Source organism: Uloborus diversus, chromosome 1, assembly GCF_026930045.1.
Source record: "Uloborus diversus isolate 005 chromosome 1, Udiv.v.3.1, whole genome shotgun sequence".
Lineage (NCBI taxonomy): Eukaryota > Metazoa > Arthropoda > Arachnida > Araneae > Uloboridae > Uloborus > Uloborus diversus.
The window spans coordinates 37,275,688-37,297,516 of record NC_072731.1 but is presented as its reverse complement, the minus strand read 5'-3'; the positions used below and the strand labels follow the sequence as shown (position 1 = coordinate 37,297,516).

Genomic DNA, 21,829 nt, shown 5'->3' with positions numbered 1-21,829 from the left:
ACGCGCAGTTGGGTAAAAAGAAACATAAAGTAAAATAAAATAATTACCTTTTGGATCACCTCCACGAATATCATCAAGTAAGGCTTGGACACTAAACAATGTTAAAAATAGAAAAGAGCGGCTGTTAAATTTGCATAACATATTTACTTATTTAATTATTGAACAATTTACATAACAGTTACAATTTGTGTATCAGACACATAATTATAAGAGAAATGTAGTTTTGAAAGAAAAAAAGTTCTTTTTCTTTTTTTTGAACAGCACAAAGTTAACTTCTAAAAACTACAATTCAAATGGACTGTTGCACTTAAGTCTAAACACTAATTGAACTTTACGCATGTAATACAATACGAATATGAATATATCTACCAAGAAAGTTTTAGATTACACTTTTTCTCCCAGTTTAAATTGTGCTTGAATGATTAAAGAATTTGAACCACACACAGCAATAAAATGAGACCACTCCCTTAAAATTAAATTTATAATATTGTTACGATGGCACATGCATTTAGTTCCAAATACGCAAAAACACAGTGAAATGCCCCACGATAAAAAGAGAAACGCTCAAACGAATCTCAGACAGCTAAAAGCATAACTAACTCTCCTTCAAATGCCACTCTGCTTTTTATACTGCTTTGGAAAGTTCGACAAAATTCGAAATGCTTCTCCTATTTTCTTTTTATTCCATTTACAAATCTTATCATTCAGAAATGGGAGGACCATATACTTCATTCGAATGTAAGGGGCTTGTATAGTCATTACAAGAAACTATTTACAGGTTAAGTTACTACAATAATTTTCGATGCAAAATAATGGAACAAACGCCTAATTTAGCCAGATTACAACTAATTAATCACAAAAATAATTACTATTTACAGAATTTGTAACAATATTTTTTTTAATGTGTAGCATTCATAGTTGATTTGTCTTAATAAATGTTTTAGTACCTTATTTTTCAGAGCAAAATTTCACCCCATAATAAAATTACTAGACATGAGAAGATATGAACATATTTAAACGAAGTAAAATGATGGGAAAGCAAAATAAAAATTCAGTATTAAAAACCAATAGAAATATGATAAATTTTACTATATCCATGTGTTATTTTTTCCATAAGCTTTAAAAAAAAGAGAGAGAAAGAGAGAGAGAGAGATGTTTACAAAATTCACTTGCAAACTTGTTAGTTGAAAAACTAAGATGCCTAACCACCTTGGCTTTGCATAATTTCAAAAACCCGATTAATTATTGACTTTAACCAAATCAATAAGGCATCACAAGAAGTATACTTTAACTACAAAAAGATTGATTTATCATATACGTTACATCATCTTTAGTAGAAAAAACTGCTTATTTATTTAATCTATTCTGTCATAATTATCCATTTTTCAAAGAGTTAATTTTATAAACTTTTAATTTTATTTTATATAATTGCACTATCAGAAAGGGACAAAATAAACATGCTATCAAAAAAAAAAAACTCTCTATTTTCTTTTTTTCTCTCTCTCTCTCTCTCTCTCTCCCTGAACAGTTAATGTTTTGCAAAGTAAGTCATAAAAGCTTATTTTTAAATTCAATAGTTTTGCAAAATCTATCTATAATAATATGCATATAGATACATATATACATACACACACACACTTTGTACAATCTGATTTTGGAGACTTCCCTTTCAGGACCGCTGAGTGGTAAGGCAGCCCCCTATAAAACTAGTCAAATTTATACTACTCCAATTCCGAACTGGGCCCCTTCACAGCACAAGTTCCTAATTCCCGACTAGACGTACATGATCTCTCATCGGCCCTGACTACCATCATTTAACAAATTACAGCGCTGTAGTACTCGTTCATTTTCTCATAATAAAACAATTTGTTGAAACACTAATTTTAAAAGAATTGCTTACCAGAGAAAATATTCTGTGTCTGGTTTAAGAGAGGTTATATTGCAGTGATGGTCCATGCCACTGAAATGAAAATATTAATTGATTATAAAATGTTTAATTGCACAGAATACACAAAACTAATTTAACTACACTTTAAACACAATTCAAAACTTTGAAATGACAAAATATAGTTGAGGCTCAACAGACAGATAGTAAAAAATGCATTAAAATGGAATACAATCATTGTATTCTTTAAGAAAATTTTTAAAAACATTTTCTTTTCGTACTAAAAGCACACTAAATCCTGGGGAGAAGATCCGGTGTACTTTTAGTTGAACTAGATTTATGGTTATAAAAGAATTTTTTGATAAAAATATATTAAACGTCAAAAATACAAACATATTTCAATCATTGTTAACAAACAAAATGAATTCTAATAAACTTAAAATTGTGCAACACATTCACATACATAATTTAACAATTTGTATTGTTTACAGATATTGTGAACGCAATTCTGTTACTAACCAGAAGGGTTTCAACATCAGAAAGTTTTCTGTATACATATCCTCCCCTCAGAGCAACAGTTGGATATCTTAGTGTCATTCCTGGGAATATATGTCTTAGTGTTTGCTCTGAGGCGACAATATGCAAAGGTTCACAAGAACAGCATGTTAATACAGTCGGACCCCAATTTAACAAACCTCTAATTACCGAATTTCGCATTTCAGCAAATTTTTCTTTTTCCCCTGACTAAAATGAAAGCAAAAACCCCTATTTACCGAATAATAAACCCTGAATTAATAAATTATTTTAACAGCAGAAAAAAAAATTTCTTTTTAATTTGAGTTAGGAAATGTTGGATTGTTTTCCAAATGAAAAACCCATTTAACCATCTTGTACGAAGCAGAAAAAGACTTTTCTTGGAATCAGCAATGGAAGCTAAAATCATATCTCATGCAACAGGCTGTAAATGACACAGTATTTTCTTCTCACCATAAAGTCGAAAGACAACCATTCCGAGTCAAGTATCAAGGAAATTGTCAAAATCTTATTACTCAGTACAACAAAATTTCAAATTAACTAGTGTGTAATAAGTTATGGAATGCTGAGTAAAAAGAGTACACTTTCTAATTGGATATTTTTGTGCATTTGCTTATTATGGCTTTTAGATAAAGTAAGTGCAGTTTTTTGAAAAACATTTCGAACCCCAATATTAAGAATAACCCAGATTTAAGGTATAAAAGTTTTTGTCCAGATGAATTCATTAAACCAGGGTCTGACTGTATTTGAATTTATAACAATTACTAATTTTGCAGTAGATACTTTTGTGAGGAAAAAAGTTTTCATTTCTGTGCCTGTTATCTTCTTTGGTATCTCTTATATCAGTACTATAATCCTGAATAAAAAGTGAAAGGACACTTGCAGATGTATAAAACTTGAAAATAAAAAGACATTGAGTGACAAAGAGGGGTCATTTTAACTGCAGTTAAAATAAAAAGTCCGGAGATTCGTCTGCTTTGAGCACTTCCAAAGTTCCATTTCTATGCGATTAAAAGAAATAGTTGCCGGAGGCAAGAAGAAAATAGTTGCAATAGCTGCTGCAAAACAATTATTTCCAACTGTTTCTAAGCACTTTTTGAAAAATTCTACTACAAATTAGTCTATCCATTCAATCTACATCTCTTGTTCCACCTAGCAATTTAAAAATTTAAAAAAGAATACTTTGGTGGAAATTTTGATTTGTTTAAACAGCAGATGAAACATCAAATGCTTTAAAATGATTTTATTACATAACTAGTAGCTCAATATCTCCAGGGCTGCCCACAGGGAGGGGGGGATGTAGCAAGTTGTGCCATCTAATTTTTTGGGGAGATTTATGGATTTTTTTTAAAGTTATTTATTTAAATTTTATTTTATTCATTTAGTTTGTGTGTCTGTGTGTGTTTATGTCATTGGCATAGCACAGAACTTTTCTAATAAAATACTAATAATTAAAAATAAATGTATAAATAAATAACTAAAAAATATTTCAAAAAATAAATAAATTTAAAAAAGGAGAGTTAAAAAATTACAAAGGGAAAGAGGGTTGAGAAAAAGGGGGGGGGATTTGCACCACTGAAGTTGGGGGGGATGGGCACCCCTGAATACTTCAGCAGTAATTAACTCACCAAATATCAAGATGCATCAACATCTTTCCTCAGATCAGCTGAATTTTGAAAACTGATCAATAAAGTGGAAAGTGAGATTTGAAATACAATGGCAATTATGTATTACTTTTCAGTGGCATTTCTAACACAGCTATCACTTGAGCTCCTAGTTTGTGTTATTACACACACACACACACAATCCCTCTCTCCACCAATCATCAGTATTACATGAAGTTTGTATAATTTTCATGAACTTTTTTTTTTTTGTGTGTGTGTGTAACACAAATCTAAATCAAAAGACAAATATAAATTGCAAATGCATTTTATGTAAAATTTCCCCCAGATGCATTTTTAAACACTCCACAATATTGTGCTCTATTTTCACTGAACTTTGATATTAAATATAATTTTAAGACATATTGGGAAAAATTTTCAGAATCAAAGTATGTATTTTTAAAAAACTCTTACATACACTTCAAGTGTAATCCCCCCTCCTCCCCTTCTTCCTGTAGGGACACTACTGCTCCCCACATTATATTTTAATATTCTGCAAAGAGTAATCTTAAAAATCTACAAATGTAGATTTCATGAAGTTATTTTCCCAGAACTACAAAGTAAGACATAATTAATCGCAAATTACTTATTGTTAACTAATTTTATTTTCAATTCAATATTTTTATTTGTAGCTGAAGTATTATGCTTAAAACCATTTTGGGGAAGAATGAATAGAGTACGTTCTAGAAAAACCCAACAAGAATGACTCCGTCTTGCTTTTTTGAAACATTCATTTTTATTCTAATGACAATTTACAAGGCATGCAATATAGTTTTAAACTATACATTAACATCTAGCTAGATAAAAACAAATAATGAAAAGATCAATTACAAAGATGAATTCAAAAAAAAAAACGTTTAAAACAAAAGTTTTGAAAGATGCTTAAAGCTAATTTATGGTTTGACAGATATCTTACTTTGCAAGGTGAGTTGATAATCATCTCTAATCTTTTATGTTCAAAAATAATGACAAGGAGTTAACATAATTTGAACCTTTACTGGAGCGAACACTTGTAAATATTTCTTCCAAGAGAACTTCTGTTAATACAAATACAAATACAAATACAAAAGTGACGACCAGCAACAGGCTCTGGGCCCAGCTAGACTGGTCCTAGTCAATTTACAATCCCCAGTGAAGATCTATGGCCCTCTTAAAACTGTCTACTCCTTTGCTCATTACCACCTCTTCCGGTAAGCTGTTCCAAGGTTCCACTACCCTGCTAAACTAATAATTTTTCTTAATATCCATGTTAGCCTGAGATTTAAATAGCTTAAAACAATGACCCCTTGTCCTGTTTTCAGTGCTAAACTTTAGCCCCGTAACATCTTTGGTTTTAATAAATTTAAACAGCTGAATCATGTCCCCTCGGTCTCTTCTTTGCTCAAGACTGTACATTTTTAGCCTTCTAAGCCTGGAATCATAATCTAAGTGGGAAAGTCCACTTATTAGCCTTGTAGCCCGCCTTTGAACCCTTTCCAATACATTAATGTCTTTCTTAAGATAAGGAGACCAAAACTGAACAGCATACTCCAAATGGGGTCTTACCAAACTTCTATATAAGGGCAGAAGAACTTCTTTAGAGAATGTTTCTTCTCATTTTTTTTTAAAATTATGTATCAACTACAACAGTAAAAAATCTTTAAATGAAAAAGCAATACATTTTAACTCACCTATATACAGATTTATAACGTCCTTCTTTCCTTTGTTCGGAAATCATTACTTCATACATCACCTCCCCCTGTTGTATGCTCGTACAAAGTGCAGGATCTATATCGATAGCAGGTAAGTCGGGAGGTTTCCAACGAACCATTACGTTAAAAGGAGATAATTCTGTTACCTAAAATAAATTTCAGAAAGAATTGGTTTCATTTTGTTCCCATTTGGATATTGATTCAGACTTAACCCATAACAGGGGAGGTGCAGTCTCACAGACTGCTCAAAAGTTCATCCCATCACCCCTCTTTCATTTTTAGTTCAATTGAATGGTTTTTCCCAATAGCTTTTTGTTTTGTGACCTTGAACACCCCCCCTTACTTATCCCTATCTTTTGGCAAGTGCATCTGGTTATAATTTTATTGCATTCTTAAGGAGCAGTCTGGGAGACATCACCTCCCTTGCAGTATTACAATTTTTGTTAGTAGTAGACACACCTCTTTATATATATATATATATATATATATATATATATAATAACGTTAGGACTGCGAAAATGGAATCATTGATGGTATCTGCATTATGTGGAAGATAAGCAAAATATTCTTGATGAGGTTGCTAGTTGCTTGAAATTTTCCCAAAAGATACGCAATGAATTTTCTAGGGACGATGAAAGCTGAATTATTGGAAATACGATGGTATATACTTGTTGTTCAGGTGCTGTCAAAATTTTTCTTTAATGTGAAATAATCAATTTTCTGCTATTAAAATGTTTTGTATGTATTTAATAACTAAAATGAAATCAGTAATAAATAACAGATTCATTTTTATTGCAAGTAGTAAGTTATTTACTGCAGCATATGAGTTTTCTCGAAAAATCTTAAAACTCTAGCAAAATTTCCTCAGAAAAGGTAAATTATTTCAATTTAAAACTCAATGATAATCTTCCCGTCTAATAAAAGTTCAAAGAATATCTGAAGGAAGTTACAGGAATGTATTTTAATTACACAATTTTAAACTATTATGTTGTGGCCATCACGACACTTTCTTCTATATTTTTCTTTTTTTTTCTGATCCCTCCCCATGCTTGACGAGAAAGCAATATTCCCAACAAAAACAAAATTACACAATGCAAAAACTTGACGACCATCCCAATGAATGAATTATTGCAAAAGCAAAGCAAAGAGCGAAAATTGAAAGTTATTTTAAAAGTCTTGCTTGAATTAATTACAAAGAATTTATTTGTTAACAAACATAAGATGGCAACAATTAAAAATTTTCAATCATTGAGATAATGTTTCTGATCATTTCCATACAATTAAAATCACGAGAAATACGCAGACGACAATCTATTACGATTTATCTTTCTTATTGTTACATTAATGAGGCTATTTTTATTCGCAAAAAAAAAAATCAACACCTCTTGGAGCGATTGGCGTCAAAATTGAACCAAAGCCTGTTTACATATGGATTCACATATATTCCAAATTTCAACCAGAACATAGCATTACTTCTTGAGATAGGGCACTCACAATGGAAAAAAAGAACGGGCGATTGTGCAACCCCCTTTTTAGCTGTTGACACCAAAATTAAATCAGCTCTTATACCCACTAAGGGCTACTTGCCGATAAATTTTTCTTTCATTCCGTTCATTATTTCTTGAGATACAGAAGTCACAATTGACGACAAAAAACGTTCTATAGCTCAACCCCTATTTGAGTTATTGATACCAAAATTGAATCAGCACCTGTTCCTGTTAATGGCAACATATGGACCAAATTTTGTTTGATTCCGTCAGTTACTTCCTGAGGAATAGCAAGCAGGCGTAACTCAAAAAACGTCCCATTGCTCCACCCCCCTTGGAGGAATTCGCGCCAAAAACCAATGGGCACAAGCTCACATAGGAGCACATATGTGTACCAAATTTTGTTCGATTTCATGCGGTAGTTTTTGCTGTAGAGCCGCCACAAAAAACAGGTCACACACAGACGTGACACACACACACACACAGACAGACAGACATTTTCCATAAATAGTCGAACTGGACTCAGCACACCTCAAAACGTTCGAATCCGTCAAAATTCAAAATTCGAAAATTTGCACGAATCCAATACTTTCTTCTATATATTAGATATAGAAGAAAGTAAAAAAAATTGTAAATAGAGCAGTCACTGAGACCTTACGTCCCCTGTTACGTCCTACTTTTTCACCTCCCCTGTTACGGATTAATGAAACTTAGGAATTTAATAGACAGAATTTTTCCCAAATTTTTTTTCAATTTAAACAAAACATTTCGTCAAAAGTTCATTGAATTTGTAAGTTAAGGGTAGAATATCTGCTGACTAATGCAGTTTTTGCACTTTTCATTAGCTTTAATAACAAAAAATGTTTAGAGTTCGTAGCCAAATTGTTTTACTAAAAAATAATAAACACTGAATGAGTCTACAATACAATATACTCAGGGGTGATGGCAGACTTAAGTAAAATTTTCTGAAGGCAATTGATCTCAAGATTTGAAGACAATGATTGAAATTTTCGGAAACTATGAGGAAGCTCAACATTGTTTTATGCAAATGAATGCTTTAAGTGTTGTGAAAGATTGATTTCTTGCTATCACAAATTTTGAACTTGTCTATTTTTGAGACCCTGAATTTTGTGAAGCTTCTAGGACCTCAAAAGGCCACTAAACACATCTTTGTTTTAATTCCTGAAAAATTATAATAAAAATAAAATAATAAATAAAATGTTGATTTTGAAAATATACTTACTACTGGCGCTTTCAAATTTGAAAGATATTCGGTGTATAACCAAGTAACTTCTTCATCTACAAAAAAAAAAAAAAAAGTTTTAAAACATTAATTAATAAATCTACCAGGTATTGCCAGGTACTGTAATAATATTGAGGGAGAAAAATAAGTCAACACACGTTTCACAATCAACTGAGAAATGTGGGAAACCGCTGAAATATATCACACTCATAAAATAAAAAAGAGGAACAAAAAACTAACCTTCAGATGCATTGCTCCCTGATGCAGAACTTCCATTCATGCAATAGGAATCATCATATTTGTCCCGGTATTTTCTTTTTTCTATACAATGAAGAAGGTTGAAAAAAAGTTTTATTTCAATGTTAATACTTATAAAATGGTATAAACTTCAACCTTTTAGCTAAACTGCTTTAAACATGTGGAAAAAATCTAATAGCTATAAAAAGTAATTTTCGAAACAAAATTCAAATTGAACAAATTGCATGCCGGCAAGGAAAGTGATACAACTCAAAAAAAGCATTGGAGGAAATTTAAGTTTTACACAATAATAAATGCAAGTGATTTAGTCTCAAATATTGTCAAAACATTCATATTGTGACGTTTACTGGTTAGTTTTTATTGTTTAGTTTAAAAAATCATACTTACTGTTAGATAATTTTCCTTCTAAATTATGAAATTTAATGATGTGTCACTATTGATTATATAATTTTTATGCCACCATCTACTAGTTATGTGAGCTAACTTTATGCAAGTTCTGTGGCAAGAAACAGCATAAAATTCAGATTTTTAATCAATAGCTAGTAAGTTTTCCCCAAATTTTTAGCTGTGTCACTATCCTTACCAAGGTGCAAAATAGTTTAAAAGTAATTGAAGGAGTTTTTGTACCTCTTTTATTGATTAAGGAATTCGTTTGATTTGGCAGAATCATTAGTTTGTCTTTAGACCGACTATCTGATTTTCTCCGAAACTTGTAAGTGGGGCGTTGAAATTTTTCATCTTTCTGGGTTAGAGCAAGTTGATTAGGAGGAGGTGAACCATCTGAAAAGTAGAAACAAAAATCATCAGGTGACAGTCGATTTAAAATAATTACAGTGATCAGGGCCTAGTATGCACAGGAGTTGAGCTATTACACTAAGGATGCACCCATAAGCAAAATAGCCAATTACCGATTAATCGACAAAAGATAATCTGCTAATGTCATTAAAATGAAATATATCGTCTACAGAAAAAGGTTTTTCTTGTGTTGTTAAAAAAATTATAGATAACACAATGAAAGTTGTTAGCAGATGAATTTTCTGCTACTAAATTAATTAATTGGATGCTTGCAGAAACAAAAACACTGAACAAAAATTTATAAGACCACACAAGTTTAAGAGTTTGAAATTCATTATTTTCAATATATAATACACATGAATAGTAAAATCTAATTTTAAAAAAAACACTCCACAAATGTCAATAGGTCAATCTGAGAATGTTCAGATTTAATTGGATTATGAAGACAATTTATTCGAAAGGGTTACTGCAAGTTTAACAACTTAAATCACGTTTTTCTTGAGATTTTCATGAATTTTGTACACAATAACTTTTCCCGAAGAAACACTTAGACATTAATTAGACTTACATTATTTATCCCAAAGTGCATTGAGGTGTCACAAACACTTGGTAATCATTTTATTTAACAAGTATTGATTGTTTAAGTAAAACAATTGATTTACTAATACCTAAACAATGAATGCATAAACTAAAAATTATTACTTGTGCTAAATAATGTTTTGTAAACAGATATTACAAAGTAAAACAAATACTTTTGGTCGGAAAAGTTTGATATTTCTGCTTTTTTTGTTTTAGAATTTTTTTAGTTTTGGTTCTTAAATTAGAAAATAAAATTAAGTAATTTCTCATTATGGGGGGGGGGGGATTGTCCTGCCCCCCCCCCCCCGAATTGCCACCACTGCATAGGCCATTCAATTGATGGGTGGCAAGCAAAAGCTGACGAATTCCGGAAACTTGCTGAAGACAAAAAACATGAGATTAAAAAAAAAAGTCGAGACAGATAGAAACTTCTTTTTTAAAAAAGAATCAAATACATTGTTAAGATTCTGACTTCCCATTCAGAGGTGGTATAGGTAATAGAAACATCTTAGTCTAATCACTTACAGCATTACATATCTGCCAACTTGGGATATTTTTGATGTGTAAAATGCAATGAAATCTCACAGCAATGTAATGATTACTAATATAAAACCGGTAAAGTTAACCACCTGTCTAAGTTGACCACTTTTATCAGGTATACATCATATTTATCAATAAGTTGACAACCTGTCTAAGTTGAAAAAAGAACTGCTGCACCAAAACTGGTAAAGTTACACAAGTTTCACTGTACAACGAAATATCTGTTTCAACTAAATAAATACTTTGTCCCATTTTAATTCATCACATTGCTTCAAATTCAATTCATAAGTAATCCAATTCATAAGTAACAAAGGGACAAAATTGCGGTTTCTTAAAAGTTCACTGACTGGGAATTTGCAGGACTAACAATGTTTAAATAATGAACACCTAAATCTGTCATAAATACTACAAACTGCATGACCGATTTTCAAAATAATAATAATAATAATAATAATAATAATAATAAGATTAAGAAAATATGAAGAAAAAAAACAGATGCTACGGAAGTTAAAAATGAGTTCAAAGATGATTACCTTGTGGTGGTTGCCCATTGCAAGGTGAAGGGTGCTGCAAAATCCCATGGACATTCTGTGGATTTAGGGCAGGCTGCAAATGACTAGGTGGCTGAGGTTGAAATTGAGGAGGTCCATAGGGTGCAGTGGGATATGGATAATATTGAGGAGTAGCTAGCGCACCTGTTGACGCATGATTCGGGCTCTATAGAAAAATAAAGAGGAAAAAAAGACAGATTAGTTACAAATAATATAAATCACAATTTAAAAAAAAATTATAGGTTAATGTAATTAATAGATGATTCTCTTGTAAAACAAGCCAATTTCACTGAATATGAGAAAACAAAAAACAGCATACAATCGCTCCTATTTAATTTCGTAACGAAATTCTGGCTATAATGAACGTTTTATTTGGTCCCTTCGACTTCCTTATAAACGGACGCGACTGTATTATGTTTTATTAAAAGATTATTAGGAGGGGGGAGGGTTACAGACATAAGGTACACTATTTTAAATTGAAGGTTAAGTGCATCCAAGTCCAAACTTTTGCTCGTTTCAAAAATTAAAAAAAAGTCACTATGCTATTTGTGTATCTTTTTTATTTCATTTGCATTTAATTTTGATGCAAATAACTGCACAATTATCTAACAAATAAGTTTTAAAGAACACTAAATCCAATGTAAGTACTGTAATTTCTCCAGCACTTTCTTTTATTGACTATTCAAAATTATTTAATAGACTGCTTAATGCTGTGAGCAGTGATTTTTTTCTCCCTTTCGACAGAGTAAAAAAATATATTTCAAAATTTGATTCAGTTTCTGAGAGCAATTTTTATTACTTTTTTTTTTTTTTTCTTTCAAATGGAGCTGCGTTACAGGCTCTCTTTTGCCAACCTAGAACAATCTGCTGACATAGCATCCATCATCTCATGTAGCAAAAAGGGTGCCCATATGGGGGGGGACAGCAAGTGGGGGCTCAAGCCTCCTCCTCTTTGCTTAAAAATTAGAACAATCTCGCTTTTAGTACTTTTTTTGCAAAAATGTAAAAAAATTTCTTCTCCAGCTGTTAATGAATAAGTTATTAAAAACGTCAAATTATAATAACTGTTATCTGCACTAAAATCAGTTTCCATGGGGAAAATACCCTGCTAAACCATGGAGAAAATATCTGAGCCCCCCCCCCCTCTCTTACAGTTTTGCATATGGGCACCCTTGGGTAGCACCACATCGGCGGATGCCATTACCACGAAAATCTGAACGGAGGCACCCGGGCTCTCTTTGAAACGAGACTGGACTAAGAACTTAGTGCCAAGAGCACTAAGGGGCCATTCATTAATTACATAATGGTCTCAAGGGTGGGGGTGTTGGAAAAATCTCTACATACCCTTTGGGGGGGGGGCAGACCCAATCTTTCGTAATATTTTCCAAGTCGATATTTTACATTACAAATCGCGTGGTGAAATGGTTTGGCAGGGATCATATTTCATTTGCTTCTGGATGGTAAAAAACGTTTTTGGATGAGCTGTTTTTTGCTTGTTTTTCTAAGAATGAATTTTGTAAAATATAATAAAGGAATCGCACTGTGTATAGAATGTCTTGTTTTTAATTAGTATCGCATCAAAAACAAAAAATACTTGCTGAAAAAACATTCAGTCTGACGTTGTTTTAGTAAATACTTTTTTCCACAAAAAGTTTTTTTTTTAAAAATAATAAAAGGAAATGTTTTTTACGATTCCAGTGATGCAAAATTCGTTATTTTATTATTTTGAAAAACGAATAGGAAGCTTACGAAACATAGGGGAGGGGGTGTTGAAAAATCTTACTTATCCTTACATGGGGGGGAGGGGGTCAAAAATTGCCAAAATCATCCTTACATAATTAATGATTGGCCCCTAAAAGCCAAACGAGTACTCGAAGGATCTTTCAAACTTCAACTAAAAATTATTGCGAAAGAAAGTACTATAGAACGATAATTAAATATGTATTATAGGAAGAAACGTGTCACTAAATCAAGAAAATAGTGCGTCAAATTTTTAACAGTAGTTACACGATTGGCCAACCTTGAAGGAACAATTTGAGGAGCATCCGTTGTGATTTTGAGGAACAATTTAAAATTTTACGGAGCAGTTCGATATTTTGTATAAAAATCAATGAAAATAATTAAAACCACTTATCTAAAATTGTTTTTGAGTTTTAATAATCGTTTTAAGCACTAGTAAGAAACAATTATTTTTACTTTCATAAAACAGCCTTAAACAATATTTCAATCTTTGAGTATAAGCATCTTGATTTTCTCGTATTTACATGTTTGTCATGATAAATTAGCAAAATATGAGCTTGAAAACGTTCGGGCGGGAAATGCGGAGCAAAATAACTTCTTTGCGGAGCCGCGGAGTTTCCCCTTTTTTGAGGAGCAACTCTGCAAAATGCGGAGCAGTTGGCAACCCTGAGTACACTAAATCAATATTTCTGCATCCAAAAAAATCTCAGTAGACGTGCACACAAGCAACTTGCTTGCTAAAAGTTCGCAATAAAAAATAAAAAAAAGAGCAAATGTTATAAATTATTACATTGAACTAACTTCATCTTAATCTTCATTTTATTAATCACTAATTATCTTCATATTTCTGACAACAAGACACCGCAGTCACATGTGCAGCACGTGGTCTGCAGTTCATTTTCTGCAGCAGATAAGATTTATATCTCACATGATGTTTCTGTGAGAAAATTCTTCGGCGGTCGTTTATTATCGTCTGACTCACTGTCACTCACCGGTAACTAATCGCAGTTTCGAATTCCTCTGGCGATGCAGGATAAAAAAAGGTAAAATAAATACAGAAATGAAACAAGTTGACTTTTTTCTCCCCCGCCCCCCTCCCCAGAGTTCATTTCATAGCGAAAGAAAGTTTCCGCTTCTCTCTCCCCCCCCCCCTCTTTTTTTTGGTTTTCATGCTCATAGAGACGTTAGCAATGCATTTCCATTGTACCATCATTTTTTTTTAGTTTTGATGGCATGGAAGTGACTATTTCAACTTCGACCAGATCGTTGAATGAAAATTTACCGAAATTGACAAACACTTCATTGTTGAAAACTTGTCGAAGCTTCAACACATTGCCTCAACCTTAAAATAAATCTTAGATAGAATTTATCGCTATCAAAGAAACTTTTGGAGAGTAGAGGGGGAAAACACCGTTTCTAAGTCCCCTCCCCTAAGCGAAAACAGTATTTTTAACTTTATCAAACCAAAGGAAAATTCCAACTCGATTCTTTTTAAAAAATTTAAAATTTCTTAGCATTGTCGCAAATCTAAGAACAAAGAACAGCTCTACCTTTCGGACCTTGATTTTCGAGAAGCTTTTCATGCGCTGAAATATTTACTTCCAAATTTTGAAAATGAGTTTCCTTTCCTTTTGCATAAAGTTTAAAATTCTTTTTCTTATGAGCGTTCCTCGGAAATGTCTCTTAAATCAAAACCGCGTAAATTAAGACTTAATATTAGTGTTAAAATAGTATTAAGTTCCGCAGATAAAAAATATAAAAAAACACTTCATTCCAGTGATGACTAATTATATAATAAGTTTAATGTGTACTTATATCGATTTCTAAGCACAACGTTCATAAAGAGAACACTAATTGAGGGTTTATGAAAAGGAGCTGGCTATGATAGTCTTTTGGCAGTCAAGAATTTTTCTCTGTAGTTCTTTGCAGAGCATTAACGCATCCATGATCATTTCAATGATAGAATGAATCTTCCTTCCATGATAGAATCTTCCTTCACCAACAAATCAGAAAAATCCTTTCTATTGTCAAAGAATAGCTCAAAATTTTCAATGTCACGTGGGTATCCTCGTTGCTTTTGTTCTCCTTTGTGACTCCAAAAAGCTCTTCTTCCAGTGGGTTCTGAACTGTATGAGTTTAATAACCTTACTTCTGGAAAGAGCTCTGGAACCAATCGCATAAAATGTCTCCAGTGGTCCAAGCTCGAATATTAGCACTCTAAAATGCAGTTTATTCGTGTAATCTGAAATCTTTAGGAGTTTGGATTTTGAAAGAGGGGAAAATTTTTATCTGTTTGCATTGCCGCATCCGCGTAAAACCGAAACTCATCCACGTAAAATAAAATAAAGGTGTCAAATCTAACTGCGTATAATCGAAACCGCGTAAAACAAGGGTCACTGTAATTCAAAAAAAAAAAAAAAAAAAAAAAAGAAGATGAAGAAGAAGAAGAAAGAAAAAGAAAAAAGAGAGATCGATTTAAAAATTCATATGGCATGGAAAAAAATTTACGTCTGACACTGTATTGCACATACCAGTCAAAAAGCGGAGTTTATTATTTCACTCTGAATCTTCCGCGTCGAGACAGATGATATTAAAGCAGTCTGTGAGACCAGACATAATAGAAATCGATCGCATAGTCCTACTTTTCTAGACTGAAAAACAACAGACATAAATAGTCTTTCCAAATGACTGGGAAAGGATTTTCTCAATTTATCGAAAGAGAAAAAATTTAAACGGCAAATGAAATGCAAATTCAAGTAAAACGCCTAGCACTTATGATTTTTCTGGGCATAGGGCATACGTATTATATTGAATAGGTATTAGATCAAACATGTGAGTACAGGATTCAATCCGCAGATTCATATCAGGAACACTGTGCTGTTGTCAACAAGTGGGATCCGGACAAAATGTATGTTGCATGACTTAATGTATTGAATGTATAAATGCTGAAATAAATGAACTACCGAGCGACGTAATAAATCTTTTCTAATAATAAAGCTGATTGTATGTCTGAATCTCTGGATGTCTGTTACGTGCATAACGCCTACACTGTTCAGCCGATTTTCATGAAATTTGGCACAAAATTAGTTCGTAGCATAGGGGGAGCACCTCGAAACGATTTTTCGAAAATTCGATATTGTTCTTTTTCTATTCCAATTTTAAGAACATTTCACCGAACAAATTATCATAACGTGGGCGAGCAAACTACCATATGCAACCAAGGGCGAGCAAAGTAACAAAGCAAATTGGCGAGAAATTCATCATTATTTGTAAATATAAAAAGGCGAACCAAATGACCTTTTAATTTTCTACGACGGGGCAAAGCCGTACGGGTACCGCTAGTGAGAAAAAAGGCGACAAAGAAATGAAATTATTATAAGGTTCGTGTACAACCGTTCTCCATTAAAATCCTCGATCGAGAACGAACCACTTGTTTCAAATATGTTTAAACTAATGAAATATTATTCTGAAATGCATTTCATAAATATCTAAAAGATTGCTCGCGCGTGCAAGCAAGATGTATTAGAACTCGTTCCAATACAGCCATAGTAAATAAAATACAGCAACAATGGAAATGTTACAACGCATGCCATACAATCCTGAATTATCGAAAACTCATTTTACGTTTCAGCGGGGGGGGGGGGGGGGATCAACAGATCCATCTCTAAAACCGGGTTACACTCATAGAAATTAATATGTTTGCTGCTGAAATTGCTTCATAAAACGCATGCATGGGTTAAGGACATCGTCTAGTTAGAGCCCCTATACAGTCAAATCCTCGTTTATCGCGCTTAATTCGCTCCAGACTTTACCGCGATAACTGAATTTCCGCGAAGTAGGATTCTGTATTTATAAACCGAAAATTTTCCTTATTAAGAGTACATAAAACTTACTTACGACTATTTAAATAGGTTTTTAAGATAGAGCACCCTAGAGAGACACGAAATCCTTAGCCATCATTAAATTTGTAGTTTTCAATACATTGTACAAAATAATACACTAGACTAAAAAGATATCACGTTATTAATTATTTGGAAATAAACTACACACACACTTGTAGTCCTTACACACTACTACTAATCTATGAAAATAGCTCAACTTATTTGATGATGAATTAATTGCCAGTTAGTGACCGTACGTGTCCCCGTTTTTCCTCAACATTCATCCTCATTAAAGGTAACTAATGGTCACATACGGTCACTAACTATATACATAATAGTTAGTGACCGTATGTGTCCCCGTTTTTCCTCAACATTCATCCTCATAAAGGTATTACGTACACAACTTAAAAAGCTAATACATTGTTGAACACCATATACACTACAGATGTATTTATCCCTTAGTAATAATACAGTGATTTATACTTTTCAGTTAGTGCTTAACGGTTAAAATGAGATAGCGATTCCCTTCACTTTCTTCGGAGATTTTATACCTCCACTCCCTCAACTAGTTCAATTACAGCTCCTCAAAAGAGTTCACCTTACTTAAAAGATACTTTGTTATTCTTTTGTGGTAAAAAGTTTACACGAGCGCATAAAAAAAGGTTAATTACTATATTTGGAAAAAAAAGAAAAAACCGCGATGTAGTGAAGCCGCGAAAGTCGAAGCGCGAAGTAGCGAGGGACGACTATAACTCCCCTATAGGGGCCTTACGTCTAGTCTACCGTGGGTAGGTAAACGGCAGTATCTGCAGAAATGAGTTTTCGAAATTTTTTAGGAAACGCGTTTTGGATTCAACACTAACAATAGGGGAATGTTGAAATTAGACGTTTTCTTCGCGCTTTTTTTCAGCGAAAACCAAATAAGCAGGCTTGCACACTAAAGATAAAGTACAATAGATAACAAAAATGCAAAAAAATGAAAAATTTTCAGTTACTGCCCTTTACCTGCCCACGGCAGTAATGAGACACACAAGCCTTAACTTCCAGCAGAACTGCAAGAGCTTTTTTATCTAAAGAACTTTTTATCGCTCGAAAATAGCCCGAACTCCGTTTAATACATAGGTTCCAAAACTTTTCCGATTCGCCGCAACACTTTAAGGAATAAGAATTTTCTCACGGCACCCTAGTCGAACTCTATATATACATAATATTTAGGCTTGCCAGACGTCCTGGTTTGACCGGGACAGTCCCGGATTTCAGACAAAATCCCAGTGTTCCGGCCGGTATACTTGGCGTCCCGGAAAAAATTTTTGTTTGATTATAGACGACCAAAAATGTTTTGAAATAATAACTTTGAAAGATTATTTAGAACAAATACTTTCTCTTATTTTCACTCACTGTATGAAAAAAACTATACAAGTGCGATATAATAAAGCTAATAAATTGTAATACTGCTTCGTATTAATTGTCTCGCCAAACGCTATCTTTCGGTCGAGTCTAGTATTACGTACTAAAGGGTGCAGCTTTAGCACTAGAAGAAATTTCTCTGCACATAACACTCCTTTGCGTGAAATAATATTGAAGTCGCTCGTCTCGGCGCCAGCCGTTTCGAGATAAAATAAATCTGCACCAGTAGAGAGAGTATTTTATTTGATGAACAATGTATGGTCTGATGATAGGGGTGTGACGAAGAAATCTACGGTTAAGGGATTAATGGATTGGATTGTACCGATTTTGACATTAAGATTCAATCTAAAAAAGACTGTTTTGAAAAAAGTCCTATTCAATGAAAATACTTGTAAATATCGTTAATTTCTTCTCCTCATTTAAATTACTTCTTCTTATTTAAGTAATTTGTAAATATTGTCTTGTAAAAAGTTTAATGTATAAATTTATATGCTTGTGACATTTACGATTACCCGTAACTTTAGTTCGTAATTAGGACCATTTTTTCATAGCGTTGAGAAAAAGATTATATACCTTTGAATACCCACGACACTGTGAGGAGGGGGAGGGCATTCCCGTGTCTCGGTTTAGCATTTCAGAAATCTGTCAAGACTAATAATATTGACACCTTGGATACTTCGCGGCACCATTTGCCTCTTCCTGCAACGCACCAGGGAGAAAAAAAAAAGGCTTTAGTTGAATCGACGATTTCAGAAACGGCTTTAGTCCTATTGATTATCATAGAACTTAGGCCCTTTCCGAAACTATCGATTATCTTTCCCAGAAAACCATTGATTAGTAAAAACTAACTCGATTTTTTCATCAGAAAGACTGAAATACGCAATTAGTTCAGTTAAACAATATGCTTTGCAAAAAGCTAAAAGACGACGTGCGATGACTTTTATTTAATCCTGCATGCAAGATGGAAATGGAATCAATTACAGCAATTCTCCTAATCCTGAACATAAAAACTGCATGAGTGAAAAATGATGCATTCATTGGATTTCCAACTAATCAAAGCAAATTAATGTTATAATCAAACAAATCTTGTTGATTCGTGGAGGAATACAGTGCATTCCTTTACATTCATCATGCATGATAAATAAATCAGTTAGGTCTTCCATCTCACAACCAACTGTAGCCTAGAGTACCAGTATGTCACCTTTAGTGCTCCCCCCTCCCCCCAATCTTTAGAAAGCGCGAACTTTCAATCCGCGTCGTGAATCACCCATGAAAAGTTGACTTCAAAGCACCTGAATATGCGCTTATGATGTCACAACTTCACTGCCCCTTTCTTCGCCTTGCCGCTCCAGTGATGAATCATGGCTTCGAATTTAAAAGTCGGTCTATCCGAGCATCGTTTCCACCCGTCTGAGTACATTCGGCTTGGCACTTTCTTGTGGATCTTCCAGGAGCCTTTTCTTTCTTTTTCTCGTTTTGCTCTCTCCCTGTTTCATCGCTTTGGAAACATTGGCGAAAGAGGTCAAGGGTGTTGCTTTTAAATGGAATGTCATTCCACACGTGTTCAGATATGGACTCGATTAACACAAAACATAATAACCCACGAATGTTCTTCCAGTGATGCAAGGGGCATTAATTCCATTCGTAAGATTCTTTTTTCTTGGACACAAGTCAGAAATTTTGAGTGTATGATAAATGATAACAAATTCAAGAGCTTTTGTGTTTAAATTGGAAAAACTAAGGTTTCAACTTTATCAAGCAATTTACTTCTGAAATTTTTGGGGAATCAATTTTTTGTGGAATTAAACGACCTGTTTATTGAGCTCTGCAATAAATGATAACGCGAAATTTATTTTCTAAAACGAACAAGTTCCAGATTATTTTTTTTTTTTAAAGGTAGACTGAATCGCCTAGAAAATTATTTTTCACAACATTATTAATTCACTACACTTGACGTAATTTTCTCCAAACAAATATCATATGAATAATAAGTCTGTGTTTTCAACACTCATGAAAATGCATGTACGTTTTAATGTCATCGAATTTGCATAACCGTGGTTGGAAACACAAAATCTAATACTCAATAGCATTTTCCACACAAGCTCCTCCCCCCCCCCCCAGCAATAGCCGAAGTATTAATCTAATGTTATAGTTTTGAACTTACGGATAAAATGTAGGTGAATGCGGAGTGTATGCGGAAATGAAGCACTCAAAATGTGTCTTCAGATGACATTTATTTTTTATCACTTTATTTATTTATTTTTTAAACTTTTTTTCAGTGACTATATGTTTTTTTTTTGTGTGTGTGTTTTTTTTTTTTTTTTTTCATTCAAACACTGAGGATAGGCTGAAGTTTCCTTTCAAAGTGATTAAATAGCCGAATATTGAGATTTAAATATCAAATAAACCAAAGAGAGTGCACAAACAAGAATGAATTACCTCCTCCTCCCGGCCTTGTACGAATTCTAAATTTCAAAATACGGGCGTTCTTTTGGGCACATAAAAGGCGCAGTATTACATTTTATGATACAAAAGTTATTTTTGTGTGCTAATTTTATGATTGCAAGCCAATTATCTTTAGTAAAAACTCGAAAACTAATGAAAAGCGAATTCCGCAGACTAATGTTTCACTTTTTTTTTGTAACTTGGTGCAGACATAATAACCGCTACATCAGCTTCAAATCACGCGAACTCATTGCGGACGTAGCACTTTTTGGGGGAAATCCTATTTCTACTTCCTTAATCTTTTCTCAAGAAGACATACTCTCTATTTTTTTTTACACCACTTCTAATCAGGATCCAGAGAAAGTTTTCTCATATCCTCGTGGGTTTCCGTTACGGATTCAAAATGGCTAAAGATAATTGAGCGTGGCATTTCGAGTGGGCAGCAGCACCGTCTCGTTCTGAAGTATCTAGTATCAGAAGGGTTTTTATCTGCGTGTTATGACGAGAAGCAGTTCAAAAGAAGAAGCGACGAAAATCTGTGTGTAAAACCTTCAAAGAAGCTTATAGACAGCAAACAATAAATATGCACACAAACTTCCGGGTGGATCCCTAACAACCACCTACGCAACTGTCTGAGTAGAGAAAGCTATGAATGGAACACTATTAATTCCACACATCTTCTTTTAAGAGATAATATCGTCTGAATTATTTTAAAAAAATATCAAAAGATGTTGTCCAGTGTCCACCTCCATCATTTCAAATTTTCCTCGAACAAGGGGCAAAGATTTACTCAGCGTGCATTGTGAAGGGAGAAAAAACAAAATACTACATATGAGGCAGTGAGAAGAAAAGGGATGTAGGTGCCAAAATTAAAAATTTGGAGATAACCGTTACAAATGGCAGGTGAAGCTCTCCACTGTCTTGGGGGCAAGAAATAGTACCAATAGCCCTGGTAGGAGGTGCTGCTATGCAGCATGATTTAGGGAAAAAATTCAATGAAAGCCTACCGAGCCTCGCAACTTTGAACATGTTTCACACAAAATTTGAAAATGTCCACTTGCATCCTTTGCTTCATATTATACTTCTGGAAGTCAAGGCGAATGACGCGCCTAGCGTTGTGCCTTTAAAATGA

General features: G+C 33.4%; 1 protein-coding gene across 2 annotated transcripts in view; it reads right to left on the bottom strand.

Annotated features, from left to right (window-relative positions):
• LOC129229373 (fibronectin type-III domain-containing protein 3A-like) overlaps positions 1-21,829 on the bottom strand; it is a 208,298-nt gene that overhangs the window by 38,499 nt on the left and 147,970 nt on the right. For both annotated transcript variants that reach the window (XM_054863668.1, XM_054863676.1), the window contains 7 exons: positions 11,207-11,390; positions 9,387-9,539; positions 8,742-8,822; positions 8,502-8,557; positions 5,751-5,917; positions 1,901-1,960; positions 48-91 (listed from right to left, as the gene is read on the bottom strand). In XM_054863668.1, coding sequence (XP_054719643.1) covers positions 48-91; positions 1,901-1,960; positions 5,751-5,917; positions 8,502-8,557; positions 8,742-8,822; positions 9,387-9,539; positions 11,207-11,390 — 745 coding nt within the window. The remainder of the gene's footprint in view (positions 1-47; positions 92-1,900; positions 1,961-5,750; positions 5,918-8,501; positions 8,558-8,741; positions 8,823-9,386; positions 9,540-11,206; positions 11,391-21,829) is intronic.